This window comes from Antechinus flavipes, chromosome X (assembly GCF_016432865.1).
Source record: "Antechinus flavipes isolate AdamAnt ecotype Samford, QLD, Australia chromosome X, AdamAnt_v2, whole genome shotgun sequence".
Lineage (NCBI taxonomy): Eukaryota > Metazoa > Chordata > Mammalia > Dasyuromorphia > Dasyuridae > Antechinus > Antechinus flavipes.
This window is the reverse complement of record NC_067404.1, coordinates 8871291-8886969: the sequence shown is the minus strand read 5'-3', so window position 1 is coordinate 8886969 and position 15679 is coordinate 8871291. Positions and strand designations below refer to the sequence as shown.

The 15679-nt window shown below is 36.8% G+C and overlaps 1 protein-coding gene across 1 annotated transcript in view; it reads right to left on the bottom strand.

Moving 5' to 3' along the window:
• Nucleotides 1–15679, bottom strand: part of TMLHE (trimethyllysine hydroxylase, epsilon) — a 102968-nt gene that overhangs the window by 44868 nt on the left and 42421 nt on the right. The window contains exon 2 of the mRNA XM_051968158.1: nucleotides 9800–9981. Coding sequence (XP_051824118.1) covers nucleotides 9800–9980 — 181 coding nt within the window. The 5' untranslated portion in view covers nucleotide 9981. The remainder of the gene's footprint in view (nucleotides 1–9799; nucleotides 9982–15679) is intronic.

The following is a 15679-nucleotide window of genomic DNA, read 5'->3' as shown; positions in this document are numbered from 1 at the left end:
CTGTAAACTGCCAAATTGGATTTATAATGAACAGGGATACAAGGATGGTTCAACATTAGGGAAACAAGCAAAACATATCATCTTAAAAATCAAAGAATACAAAAGCACATATTATCTCAAGGGATACAGAAAAAGTCAATGAAAAAACTATAACACTCTTTTATACTAAAAATCCAACAAAGTACAGGCTTAGAAGGATTTTTTTCAATATCATAAGTATCTATCTAATTGCATTCAACACGAATGCACTAGAAACTTTTCCAATAAAAATGAGAATAAAACAAAGATGTTTATTCTCCCAATTAAATGCTTGTGGTGAGTGGTGAGACAAAACAAAGAAATAAAATGTACTAAGATGGGAAAAGAAGAGATAAAAGTATCCCTATTTACTGATTTCCTGAGGGAATACTAGGAAAATCCTAACAAATCAGTAGATACTAATTGAGACAATTAATATGTTAAGCAAAATTGCAGGCTATATTGATGGAAGTGGATTTCTTTGATAAAGAGACCTGAGTTTCAATTGATAAATGACGGACCAAAGCAGCTACACCCAAAGAAAGAACACTGGGAAATGAATGTGAACTATCTGCATTTTTGTTTTTCTTCCCGGGTTATTTATACCTTCTGAATCCAATTCTCCCTATGCAACAAGAGAACTGTTCGGTTCTGCAAACATATATTGTATCTAGGATATACTGCAACATATCCAACATATAAAGGACTGCTTGCCATCTAGGGGAGGGGGTGGAGGGAGGGAGGGGGGAAAAAAATCGGAACAGAAACGAGTGTCAATATAAAGTAATTATTAAATAAATAAAAAAATTCAATTGTAAAAAAAAATAAAAATAAAAATAAAAAAATAAAAAAAAATTAACTAAGTCATTTATCTTTAAAAATAAAACCAGCTTCTAGTTTTATCAAAAAAAAATCCTCAAAAATTAACTGTATTTATCTATAATACTAACCAAATCCAAGAGGCAATATAAGAAAGGGAAATCCTATTCCAAATAATTACAAAATTCATAGACTAAGAAATACTTGTATATCAAAAGTTCAAATGCACAGTCCACAAAACTTCCAAGTAAAGCTCAAGCCAGATCAGAATATAATTGGAAATTTTTAACAACATAAATAATGTTAATGCGTTGTTTTCTAGGTTAATATGCAGTCTATTTTCTATTTGGTTTTGATTTCACTGTTGTACACATTCAGTTACCAAGTTCTCCTTAAAAGAAATAATGAGTAACTTAAATATCTAGAGGATTATTCAGTAATTATGTCCGGGTCTGGCCAATATCATAAGAATGACATGTTAATTTACACTTTTAATGTTATACCAATGAAAGTATCAAAGGAATGGAACTTGATAAAATAAAAACAAAATTCATTTGGAAGAACAAAAGATTTAGAAGATCCAGAAAAATGATGAAAAAGAGAAATAGCACTTCCACATTTCCAAGTATATAATAACTCAGTCATAAAAACCATAGGTTTAAAAAAACAAAAACTAAAGATAGAGAAAATAGACTATATAGAGAGAATCAAAAACAGTGGATTTCAAAAACCCAGTGTTTGATAAAAGCTGAATTTAACTAAGCAAAAAAACTCCCTATTTGACAGAAACTTCTGAGAAAACTAAAAAGCAATGTGGCACAAATTAGGCTTAAAACATCATCCTGCACCACATGCCATATATATTTCATTTTTAAAGTTTTGTTTATATTTTCTGTTTCTTATATTACCATAATTAATAATTAATCTATACCTTACTTTCTCACTTCCAGAGCCACACCATATAACAAATAGTAACTGCTTGATAACATTAAAAAAGTCTAAAAAGGTGGATATCCCCCACCACCACCACCAAGAGGTAGACAAAGGTGTTTCCTCATTTTTCTCCATTCAAGTTCCACTTAATGTTTATAATTTTGCTATATTTCCTTTTGATTTTTTGGTGTGTCCTTGTTCTTTTCATCTACATCACTGTATCATGTATACTGATTTCTTGGGTCTGATGACTTCACTGGGCATCAATTTATACAGAATGCTCAATACTTCCCTAGATCCGTCACATCCAGTATTTTTTATAGTGCAATAATATTCCATTACATTCATGCACTTTGTACATACAAATAATTTGTTTAGCCACTCCCCAATCAATTGCCAACTACTTTGTTTCCAATTCTTAGCTATCACAAAAAGTATTGCTATAAATATTTTGGACTCTATGGGGACTTTTTACTAATTGATGGCTTACTTGGGGAATAAGCCCAGTAATGGAATCTCTGATACAGTTTAGTGTCTTTATTTGCATAATTCTAAATTGCTTTTCAAAATAGCCACAAATACTATTTGTGTGCCCATTTTCCCATAACCCCTCCAACATCAACTGTTGCCATTTTTTGTCATTTTCCCCAATTTTCAGAATGTGGGATAAAGTATCAGGATGATTTTGAATTGTATTTCTCTTATTATTAGTGATTTGGAGCTTTTTTTCATCTGATTGTGAATACTTTGCAATTTTTTTTTTGAAATTGTTCATGTCCTTTTGATGAGGTCCTGGTAACTAGGTAGGGTTGGTTTTGCAACTGTCAATGCTGAAAAATTACCCATGCATATATCTTGTAAACAAAAAGCTATAATAATAATAATAATAAAAACTAGGTAGGGTTGACAGAGAAAGCCTGACATATTGATAAGATTGCTACCTGAGGAATTTGTGACCAAAGAAGAACTAGAGATCATTACTGATCACAAAATAGAAAATTTTGATTATATTAAATGAAAAGCTTTTGTACAAACAGAACTAATGCAGACAAGATTAGAAGGGAAGCAACAAACAGGGAAAACATTTTTACAAGCAAAGGTTCTGATAAAGGCCTCATTTCCAAAATCTATAGAGAATTGTCTCTAATTTATAAGAAATCAAGCCATTCTCCAATTGATAAATGGTCAAAGGAGATGAACAATTTTCAGACAAAGAAATTGATACTATTTCTAGCCATATGAAAAGATGCTCCAAATCATTATTAATCAGAGAAATGCAAATTAAGACAACTCTGAGATACTACTACACACCTGTCAGATTGGCTAGGATAACAGGAAAAGATAATGCTGAATGTTGGAGGGGATATGGGAAAACTGGGGCACCGATACATTGTTGATGGAGTTGTGAACGAATCCAACCATTCTGGAGAGCAATTTGGAACTATGCTCAAAAAGTTATCAAACTGTGCATACCCTTTCATCCAGCAGTGTTACTACTGGGCTTATATCCCAAAGAGATAATAAAGAAGGGAAAGGGACCTGTATGTGCCAAAATATTTGTGGCAGTTCTCTTTGTAATGGCTAGAAAATGGAAACTAAGTGGATGCCCATCAGTTGGAGAATGGCTGATTAAATTATGATATATGAATGTTATGGAATATTATTGTTTGGTAAGAAAAGACCAGCAGCAGGATTTCAGAAAGGTCTGGAGAGACTTACATGAACTGATGCTGAGTGAAATGAGCAAAGCCAAAGAGATCATTATATACTTCAACAACAATACTATATGATGATCAATTCTGATGGACCTGGCCCTCTTCAGCAATGAGATGAACCAAATCAGTTCCATTTGTTCAATGATGAATAGAACCAGCTACACCCAGAGTAAGAACTCTGGGAAATGAGTGTGAACCACTACATAGAATTCCCAATCCCTCTATTTTTGTCCACCTGCATTTTTGATTTCCTTTACAGGTTAACTGCATATTATTTCAAAGTTCGATTCTTCTTGTACAGCAAAATGACTATATGAATATGTATACATATATTGTATTTAACTTATACTTTAACATATTTAACATATATTGGTTCTGTCATCTGGGAGAAAGGATGGGGGGAAGGAGGGGAAAAATTGGAACAAAAAGTTTTGCAATTGTCAATGCTGAAAAATTACCCATGCATATATCTTGTAAATAAAAAGCTATAATAAAAAAAAAGATTGCTATCTGAGGCAAGCAGGGAAGGACACTGATGGGGATAAAGCTCAACCTTACAGTCCCACTCCTGTGGGGTAACCCCATCTTAATGTATCCAAACAGAAAGCTAAGTTATGATGTCAAATCCCCGAGGTTAAATTTCTCCTATTAATGTGCCCATGGTCTATGCCATGTTTGCTGAACTCCTTTTGGGTTAGCCCACTTTGTGCTGTCTTTCTTCTCATCCCCTCTCCTGCATGCTTCATAATGTCTTTCTCCTTATAACTAACTCTTTTAGGGTGCTACACTCCTCTATGGATTTAACCTACCAGTCAATGGCATACTCGTACCTCATGATGTATTCCCTTTCTCCTGGTTAATTGTGAGTTCCACTAGGGAATTTGTCATTTCCATTGTTCATTGTTAAAATCCCTATGTGCTCTTCCATCTATCTACTTCATATTTACCACTCCTGGTACCTATTTTACCTCTTCTCATAAATAAATCTACTTTTTAGCTAAGAGAAATCCCTTGTGAACTGCTACTGAACCTCATCATTTGGTGCCAATTGCACCCCTTAATTTCATCATTTGATACCTATATCAATCTCATCACTTTGACCATTAATCTATTGAACAGTGGCTATTATCTAACTCTTGTATCTAACTCTAAACCTAACCATAAATTTATCAATATTGATGCAAAGAGATTATAACAGTATATCACACGAGACTTACATGAACTGATGCTAAGTGAAATGAGCAGAACCAGGAGATCACTATACACTTCGACAACGATATGGTATGAGGTTGTATTCTGATGGAAGTGGATTTCTTTGACAAAGAGACCTAACTGAGTTTCAATGGATAAATGATGGACAGAAGCAGCTACACCCAAAGAAAGAACACTGGGAAACAAATGTGAACTATCTGCATCTTTGTTTTTCTTCCCTGGTTCTTTTTACCTTCTGAATCCAATTCTCCCTGTGCAACAAGAGAACTGTTCGGTTCTGCAAACATATATTGTCTCTAGGATATACTGCAACATATCTAACATATATAGAGGACTGCTTGCCATCTAGGGGAGGGGGTGGAGGGAGGGAGGGGAAAAATTGGAACAGAAACTAGTGCAAGGGATAATGTTGTGAAAAAAAATTACCTTGGCATGGATTCTGTCAATATAAAGTTATTACTAAATAAAATATAATAAAATATTTTTTAAAACAGTATATCACAAAGATTATAATCATGCTGGATTTCTACTAGAAATGCAAGACTGGTTCAATATTAGGAAAACTATGAATGTAATTGACCAAATCAAAAATTAAAAAAAATAATAATATGATTATTTCAATAGATGCAGAAAAAGCTTTCCTGTTCTTGGAGAAGGAAGAACAAAGAGTGAATAAAAGAAGAGTCAGTAAATTAGAAGGATAGTTTTGAAAATTAATTTTGAAGTATGTTTCAGCTATGAAGGATCAGGAAAATGTAGTGTTAGATTAGTGTGGAGAAAGATGCAGATTTTTATTCCTGTAAATCTGTGAATACTATTTCAAGATAGGCTTGTTATATTCAATTAGGAGATGCTATTTCATTACCAGTTAACCAAGATTACTCTGGCAAATCCTTTGATTCAGAAAGCACTTCAAAATTTGATTTTATAGCACATTTTTCAGGCAAAGCTTAAATGTTCAATGTCATCTGTTCTCCTTTCTTTACCTTGCCTGATAAGGTTCATTTTCTTGGATCTAGAGTACAAGGCTATGCTAATTAAGCACCACTCCTTTGTAATCTGCAGATTTACTTGTCTGCATCCCATGCTGACTTCCAGCCAGGGACTCTGAAACAATATTGTAATGCAGTCTTATTTAAAGTAAGATGTATTTTGTCCTTCCCCACCCCATCACCCTCACCCGGCTGCAAAAGATTATAATATTTGACCCTAAGTTAAACTGGTTTTTATAGAAAATACTTTTGGGATTTGGCATTAAAGTAAAATATAAGGGTAAATTGTAAGAATAAGAGTCATTTTTGTATCCCTGAGTGCAATTGGTTTTTTAATTGCTTTATATTGATTTCTGGATATACCTGATACAGAATGCCTAACTTCACAGACTAATGATTTCTTTTTTTCTGCAAGAAAATTTAAGAATGCATTTAACTGAATTGATGTCATTTGCCGGGCAATAAGTTTTGTTTTAGATCTATGATTTAAATTCTGCATGTTATAGTATTACATATAGTTTCTTCTGTTGTGCTTTTGGGAAACCATAATATAAGAAATTCTATTCAATTGTACCTAAAATGTAATACTTTTTAACTATTTTGTTTAGATGGCACTTTGCCCCTCTGACTACAGATTGCCTGTAATAGCTAAATGAGGCTCCTTTGGGGTTTACTTGGAAATCCCTATGTCTTGAAGGAGATAATGAGCCCTTTCCCCAGGATTCTCACAAGGGAATGACTTGTTTGTTCTTTGTATAATGAATGGTCTGATTGATGTATGAATGTGATGTCTATTCATTTCATGTATAAATTTCCAGAATGTGAATATTTTCCCAATTTCTTCGTAATTGATTTTTGTACCAGAATGTGTTTAACCTGACAAAGTAAAATGATGAATGAATGCTTTCATTAAGATGTTTTCTATATACTCGGTAAATGTTGTTACTAATTGTTTACTAACGGTTTATACAACATGCAAACTGTTTTGCTTAATTATAAACAGTAGAAAGTCTGCTATGTGGGATGGAAATGTGAATTTGAATTGCTCTAAGTTTTGAATTTAGGTATAATTGTGTTTTTTAATTCCTAAATCCATCATTCAAGGGAAATGCTAAATATTGCTTAGATTAAGTCCCTTTTGGGAATGCTCTTGATAAATGTTAAAGATTGGGAAAGTTGAAAAGATGGAATTAAGAAGGTGATGACAGGATTTTCTTGACTCAGATTCTCTACTGAGAGAAACATTTTCTACCTGCTTAATTCTGGGTCTGGCTATGATGAAATCCTGCGAATAGGGTAAAACTGTTGCCCGATCGGCTGTTCCAAAAGGTATCTATTGCTTTTACCTAAAGTCAAACTGAACTAAAGGGATTTTCCTTGCTATATCTACGATAGGTGAATTGATAATTTTGGACCTGAGGAACAAATGCTAATTTGACTCAACAGAGTCTTTCCTCCTTTCATAGTAGGTTGATCATTTTTCATTTTTTAATCAATTTTTATTATGCCATTTCTTCTGGAACATTTTGATTCACTAAAGCCTGTTTTCTGTTCATATTAACTTCACCTGGCTAAACCTGGCTCATGGGAATGACGATATTAAGAGAAGACTTTGACAATCTTAATTTTAACCAAATAGCCAGGCCAAAAAGGATTTTGAGCTTCCCAAGGTGATTTAACTAACTATTTGTGAAGAGATTCTATTAACTCCTACTCTGTATTTATCTCTAGGGCATGTTAATCTCTCTAAATGTAGTTCTCAATCTGTAACATAACTTACAAATAGAGTATGTTTAATTAGATTTGTTTCCTTAGGAAATGTATGAAATTATGATTCTGTTTAATTAAGTTTGTTGAATTTTTATGACCTAAGAACTATCCATCTATTTATCTATCTATCCATCCATCCATCTATCTGTCTGTCTGTCTGTCTAATACAAGGGTCAAATAAAGACAGGAAAAGCAAGTGGTATGTAAAGATTGAAATTCTCTGAATGGTCGAATATACTTTAGGCATTATAATTTAATGTTCTTCTTCTAGCTCTGCTGTTGATAAGGTTAGTTTCATAAGCCATAAGGCATGACCTGTTTTTATCACATGAATTAATTATTGGAAAGGCAATGTGATTAGATTTTGTCAGGTTATTACATTAAATTATGCTGTCTTATTGCTAGAAGGTTTAAACAACATTAACCTAGGGAACCTTTACAAGGGACTTGGAACCTTAAATGCATCTACTAGAAGGAATACCTCTCCAAAACTCCACTAAGGAACAAGGCCCGGTCCAGGCATTATTACCAACTAATTAATTATTACCAATTAATTAATCCTAATTAAGGATACCAGAATATTTGAACTAAACTGGACACTTCATAAACACTGCTCTAGGGCAGACTCTTTTAGTACATTATTTGCAAAGGAAAATGTTTCTTAGAAGCAGATGATTTCATGGGACAGCTAAACTCAAGAATACGTTGTCTGACTCTGAGGTACTATTACACACCTTTCAGATTGGCTAAGATGACAGGAATGTTGCAGGGGATGGGGGAGAACTGGGACACTAATACATTTTTGGTGGAATTGTAAATGGATCCAGCCATTCGGGAGAGCAATCTGGAACTATGCCCAAGGGGCTATCAAACTATGTATACCTTTGACCCAGCAGTGCCACTACTGTGCCTGGATCCCAAAGAGATCTTAAAGGAGGAAGAGGGACCCACATGTATAAAAATTTTTATAGCAGCCCTTTATGTGGTGGCATGGAAACCAATAAAGAGAAAGGAGAAGGGACTTACTCAAGATCATGCAGGTGGGATGTTATGGAGCTGGGATTCAAACTCAAGAGTTCTTACTTCAAATCCAGGGCCTCTCTGTTGCATCAAAATATCCCTTAAATGCACTAATATTCATGTTGTTCTCCCCCATCCCACAAGTCAAATGTAAGCTCCTTGAGGACAGACTTTTGTTTTTTCCCTTTAGCCCAAGAAGCTAGGGGGTGCTGCAGTGGATGGAGCACTGGTCTAGAGTTCTGAAAACTCTTCTTCCCGAGTTCAAATCTGGCCTCAAACTAGCTGAGTGACACTGGCAAATCACTTAGCCCTGTTTACCTCAGTTCCTCATCTGTAAAATGAGCTGGAGAAGAAAATAAATGGCAAACCACTGGCCAAGAAAATCCTAAATGGAATAACAAAGAGTTGGATATAACATAAAACCCCTAAGGCCCAGTATAGTGCCTGATATATAGTAGATGACTCATAAATGCTTGCTGAATGGATGAATGGTCTACCTGCTGTCACTGTCTCCCCTCTCCAACCATCCTCAAAAAAACTGTTAAAATCATCTTTGTAAAGAAGTCCGACCACATCACCCCCAGGTTCTCACCCCTACATCTTGGTTCCTATGTTCCTTTCAAGACTCAGGCCTTATTACGCTTACCACAAGTTTTATGTTCTAGTAGTGAAAACGGACTATTTGTTAAGTGTTGCCCAAACTCATTGCCCATAGATACACCCATGCCAACCACCTCTCAAAATTTTTCTCTTTTGGGGAAGCTAGATGGCACAGTGGCTAGAGCACTGGCTCTGGATTCAGGAGGATCCGAGTTCAATCCAGCCTCAGAGACTTAACACTTATTAGCTGTGTGACTCTGAGCAAGTCACCAAACTTCAATTACCTCACAAAAAAAGCTAGGAAGGAAGGGAGGGAGGGAGGATAGAAGGAAGCAAGAAAGGAGTAACAAACAATAAAATTCTCTTTCTTTAAGGTCCCCCCTTTTCCCTCCAATCCTCTCCCCCCACATCTCGTCAGAGCTTTCCCTGTCCTCAGTGTTGGCCAGGAACACTCTGCTCGGCTTTCTCCTTCACTGTCTCCCCTCTCTCTGTCAGAAACTGACAACTAGTTTCTAGTATGATTTTTTGAGTCTTCTCCATAAGTCAGGCCCCTTCTAGTATGCTATCTTTACTGTCATCATCTCTAATAGGGTAGAGTGGGAGTAGGATTCAAGTACTAGAGATTCTCTAGACATCTCGAAAGTATCTCAAGATAGCATCAAAATCTTTCTCCTCAGTATATATCTCTGAATTCCAGTCCTGCTATCAGCCAGCTCCTACCCAAATGATCCTCATGCTGCTGCCAGGCACAGTCCCGAGGCCCCAGGGCTGTGTGCTGCCATCGATGAGCTGCTGGAAGTCTGTTCTGGAAGCAAGGATGCTTTAGGTCCTGGTGCCTCACTCCTCCCTTCAACTGGTGCTGAATGCTGCAGAATATCTGGGGTAGCCTCTGGTACCACATCCTGGGGAGAAGAGCAAAGGAAACGTGAGCCAAGAGGTGCCATTTAACCTAGTTAGAGGTGACAGGGACTTAATGATGTCAAGGTCAGAGGGTCAACTTCAATTTGGGAAAACTAAGCACAAAGAGCCCCAAGTCATTGTTTTCAATTGCCTTACCCACTATTCACCTGGTCTCCAATAATCTGGCTTTTGCCTCTATTACCACAATAAATTTTAATCACAAAATCTTTCAGTTGAAAGAGAACTCAGAGGCCATCTAGTTCAATCTGTAACTGATGGAAGAAGGATGCTGCAATAAGAGGGGCATAGCTTCCAAAAATAGGGAAATGAAATCCTCTTTGCCCTCTTCCATGGCCAGGTTTCATCCTTAGTACTGGGTTCTCTTCTGGGAACCATTTTTTAAGGACTAGGTTGAGATGGAGATTCCTAGAGAAGAGCAACCAGTATGGAGAAAAGTCTTAAATCCATTGTCATATGAAGAACCGGCCATGTTTGGCCTAGAGAGGAAATGGCTCCATTATTTGAAAGGCTGTCACGTGTAAGAGAGATTCAACTAGAAGCAATGGGGAAGGGGGTACAAAAATGAAAATTTAAGCTTACACTTAACACTTCCTAGCTATGTGACCCTGGGCAAGACACTTAACCTCAATTGCCTCAGCACAAAAAAAGAATTTTTTTAAGCTTGCTGTTAGGAAAAAAACAAACCAAAAAGAAAAAAACAAAAATAAACGTCTTAACAATTAGACCAAAAGGGAAATGGACTACTTTGGGAAGGAGGGGGTTTGCCTTAGGAAGTCTTCAAGCAAAGGGTGCTTGATCACTTCTTAGAGTTAGAAGAGCAGGATTTTTCTTCAGTGATGAGTTGGCCTAGATGATGTCCCTTTCACCTCTGAAATGGCATGATTCCATGAAGAGCCTCTATGGCGGCCTAAATGTAATTCACTAATGGTGCCTAAAACAATGGCCTCTTTCCAATTCTCATCTTCCATGATTTTTTGGTAGCATTTGATTCCCAATGATAAATATCTCCTTCTTTAAACTCTCATACTCCCTACTTCAAATGATCTCTCTTGCTTGGCTTCTATAACATCCTGTTCTTATTTTCCTTCTTTTCCAAGCACTTCTCCATTTCTTTTAATTGGCTCTCCTCATTCTTCCTACCTCCCATGTCCTTACCTTCTCTTCTTTTAATTCTTCACTCAGTTCTTTGCAGACCTTACCCACTCTCAAATCACTAGGCTGATTCCTTCAAGATCTCTATTTACACAGGTGCAGAGTCAAAATGGTGGAGTAAAGGGAATACTGTTGTTGAGACCTCCCCAACATTTTCTTCTAAACAACTGTTTAAAAAGCATGTCAAATAAAATTCTAAATGGTGCAACCAACAAACAGGCAGAGGGGGACCTTTTTTAAGCCCAAGATGGCTTAGAAGGACAGAAAAAGAGCAGCACTGGTGTGCGGGCTGGCCAGGGAAATTTTGCAGCAGAATGACATCAGCTTGGGCCTTGAAGGTTGCAGGATGGCAGAAACAGAAGCATTCAGCAGCCAGAGATAGTAAAAAGATCAAACACCTAGTCAGAAAGAAATTACAAGGGACCTCTGGGGGACACCAGACATAAAACTAGGTACCATTTGGCAACTCCTCTGCCCCTTAACTAGTTCAGGGTTGCAGTTTCAGGAAGGAAAGAAGTACATATAGGAACAGAGGGCCAAAGGCCCTACTTGGGTAAGGTCCAAAACAGACCAGGAGAGCAGTGGCTATAATCTTTTCTCTGATCACTCTAGCTTGGAAGCACTGAAAACTTACAGGTCTCTAAAACTAGCTGTGAAAAAGGAGAAGAACATAAAAGACAGAAGTCAGATCAGTCATTCTTCTCCCCACTCCCACTCCCAGAGCTAAGAAGAGTCCAACTCTAACATAAAATCCAAAATCAAAAAAAAAAAAAAAAAAAACAAGCTGGAAAAATGAGCAAAAAAAAACAAAAAATGAACCTAAGAAAAGTTGCTGTGGTGATAGGGAAGCTGAAGACACAAACTCGGAAGAAGACATGGAAACAAAACCTCAAAGAAAAATGGAAAAAAAAAATACAGCAATCTTCTCTGACAAATGTCTCATTTCTCAAATACATAGGGAACTGAGACAAATTTATTTTAAAAAATAACAGTCATTCTCCAATTGATAGATAACACAAAAGATATGAACAGGAAGTTTAAAAAAAATCAAAATTATCAGGTCAAAAATAAATACTCTAAATCACTAATAATTAGAGAAATGCTAATTAAAACAACTCATACTTATTAGATTGGCTGAGACAACAGGAAAGGAAAATGACAAATGCTGAAGAAGATGTGGAAAAATAGACACAAATGTACTGTTGTTGAAGCTGTGAAGTGGAACAACCATTATGGAGCTCTGTCCAAAAGACCATATAATACTGTACATACCCTTTGGCCCAGCAATGCCAGGACTGGGTCTGCATTCTAAAGAAATTTTTAAAAAAGGAAAGGGACCAATATGTTCAAAAATATTATAGCAGCTCTTTTAAGAGACGCAAAGAATTAGAAACTGAGGAGATGCCCATCAATCAAGGAATGACTGAACAAGCTGTAGTATATGAATATGATGGAACACTATTGTGCTATAAAAAATGACAAAGGGGATGGTTTCAGAAAATCCTGGAAAGGCTTACATGAACTGACGCAAAGTGAAGTAAGCAGAATGTGGAGAACATCGTACACAGTAACAGCAATATTGTAAGGATTTTCAACTGTAAAAGATTTAGCAACTCTGATTGATACAATAATCCTCGATCATTCCAAAGGACTCATATGGAAAATACTATCCACCTCCAAAGAGAGAACTGATTAACTCTCAGTGTAAGTTGAAGCAGATATTTTTCACTTTATTTTTCTTGCTTTCTCCCCCCTCCCTTTTACAACATGACTAATGGGGAAATGTGTTTTGCATGACTTCACATATATAATGGTGCATGTATTCCCATCTGGCACAGCCTATGTAGAACCCCTGGCTCTGACAACTAGCCTCGCTTGCCTTCCCAATGGGTTGGAAGTCTGGAGGGAGGGAAGGAAAAAATTTGGAAATTAAAATTTTCTTGACAAGACAATCAGGGTTACATAGCTTGTAAGTGTCAAGAATCTCAGGTCAAATATGAACTCAGGTCAGCCAGACTCCAGATATTCTATCCACTGTGCCAAAAAATATATTTTTTAAAAAGGGAAAAGAAAGATCTCTAGTTTCAGTCCTGATTTGTTAACGCAGATGACTACAGGGCATCCACACTTGGATGAACTCAATATGTCTCAAATAATCCTTCCCACAACTAACCCCATCTCAAAATCAGATACTTTATGCAAATTTTCAATTTCTTTCAATGTCACCATCTTCCTAATTCCCCAGTCTTTCAACCTCAGTAAGAGTTGTCTATCTTCTTGTATTTGTGTCCAATCACTTATCATGTCACATTGGTTCTTCCTTTATACCTCCTGAATTCATCTTTTTTCTTTCTATTTCCCTTGTCAGGCCCTCATCAATTTCTGCCTGTATTACTGCAATAATTTCCTAACAGGTTTTCCTGCTGCCAATCCATCCTGTACATTATTGCCAAAGTAATCTTCTTAAAAACCCTGTCATTCCCTTATTTGAAAACTCATGATCACTCCCAACTGTCCATCAAATCAAGCTTCTCTAACTGGAAATATAATATTCCAGGTGTGAATACTGCCAATGTTCTCTTTTCTCTCGTCTAGTGATGAGCATAGGGCAATCAATAAAAGAATTATTCTTGTGAAATTATTAATACAAATCCTAACTTTATGTCAGATGTTGACAAACCAAGTGGCCTCTTTCTGGACACTTGAAAAGAAAATGTTCTTTTTCCATTTTTTCTAACAAAAATGGCTTCAGAAAATTTGTCCTTTTAAAATCTGCACAATTAAAGTAAGGTATTTTTGTATTCCATACTTCCCTGGAGATAGAATTCAAAAGCAAAGAAAGTTTCCAGTCACAATGACCCTCCATCTTCCAAAGTGACAGAAAGAAAACAAAAGAGGAGATTAATAGTCAATAAACATTTATTAATAACCTACTATGTGCCAGCACTCTGCTAAGTGCTGGGGATACAAATATGAAAAAGAAAGGTAGTCTCTGCCCTCAAAGAGCTTAAAATTGAATGAGAGTAGACAAGATACGAAAGAAACTAAAAAATGAAGGATGGAGGTCTGACATGGGGCCATGGTGGAGAAGGCCCAAAGTAGAGTCAAGTAGGTAAATAAAGAGCTGCTCTGAGCTAAACTCCCCCTTTAGATGACAGTATGGCGTTCACAGCCTTACCCTCCAATCAGAGAGGCAGAGGGTGTTAAGGAGGGAGAGGACAAAGGCTTTTAAGATCTTAAAGGATGATGAGGTTATTCTAATAATGAGCTTCCTGGGGCCTGAAGGAGAAGCCAGTCAGAGAGGTACCAAAATAATATTAAAGAGGCTCAGGGGCAGCTAGCATTTCAGCAGAAGTCAAGGAGCAAAAGTGCCACCATCCAAAGTAAAACATCAATATTGTCCTACTTACCAGCCCCCCCCCCCCCCCCGCCACTTCGATCTGATTTTGTTTTGTTTTGTTTTAATACTACTTCCTCCTTACCCTAATCTCTCATATATATTCCTGCAGAGCCTTGCCCCTCTGGAGAGATGGCTCCCAAACAAGTAGGCAAAAATATATAGTGGGAGAACACGTCTTGATCCCTATCTATTTTAGAAAGATGCTAGTTGTCAGAGTCAGAGGTTCTATGTAGGATGTGCCAGATTGGAATACATGCAATTAAGGAGTCAGACATCAATGTAAATTTGTCTGAAATGCAATCCTATTTCCTTTCTATTAAGCCGTGGAGGCAGTTCTCTTTAGAAGTGCAAACATTTATATGTGGACTACCTGAAGATTCTGTGTTTCACGCTGCTTTTGTCTAGCCCCTGGCAAGCTCCTAGACTGCCACCTAAACAATACGTGTTCAGGAAATGTTTCCAGAATCCTAAAAAAATTTTTTTTCTTGACCTCCTACCCTCTCAAGCTTCTTCTTTTCTCTTTCTCTTTTCCTTTACTCATAAATTTGCTGGGGGTGGGGAGGGAATTGGGAAAAATAGAACCCTGAAGCCTCTACTCCCTAGCCTCTCTTCATCTTTTCTTCATTACCCTCCCTGTTCTCTCTTCTTCATACCACCCTTCTTTTCCTTCAACTCCTTTGGCCATCAGGCTTCTGTCTTCTCTGAGGTACTAATACTTCTCTCCCCCAAATCACCAAATACTTGCTAATAACACAGCCCAATCTATCAGTCTTGCATCAGTTTTCATCCTTTTAGATCTCTCTGAATCACCTAACGCTACTTTCTCTTACTATCCTGTAGACAATCTCTTCCCTTGGCTTCAGATACCACAATCCCCAGATTCTCTTCTTACACTCTTCTTCATTGGCTCTCAAATCTTTCATAGGAGTGTTGGCCAGAGCTGTGTTTGAGGCTCTTTTCTCTTCCCTGTATACCTTTTCCTCTTTCATTTACTCCAAACTTTCTACCATTTTTCATTCTAACCAAATGGAACTGGTGGCCACCTACCAAACATGTCTTCTGCTCTTCTACTGCCATACCCATCTTCATGCTTTACTCTGTGTAAAACGTCTTTCCTCCCCCTTTTT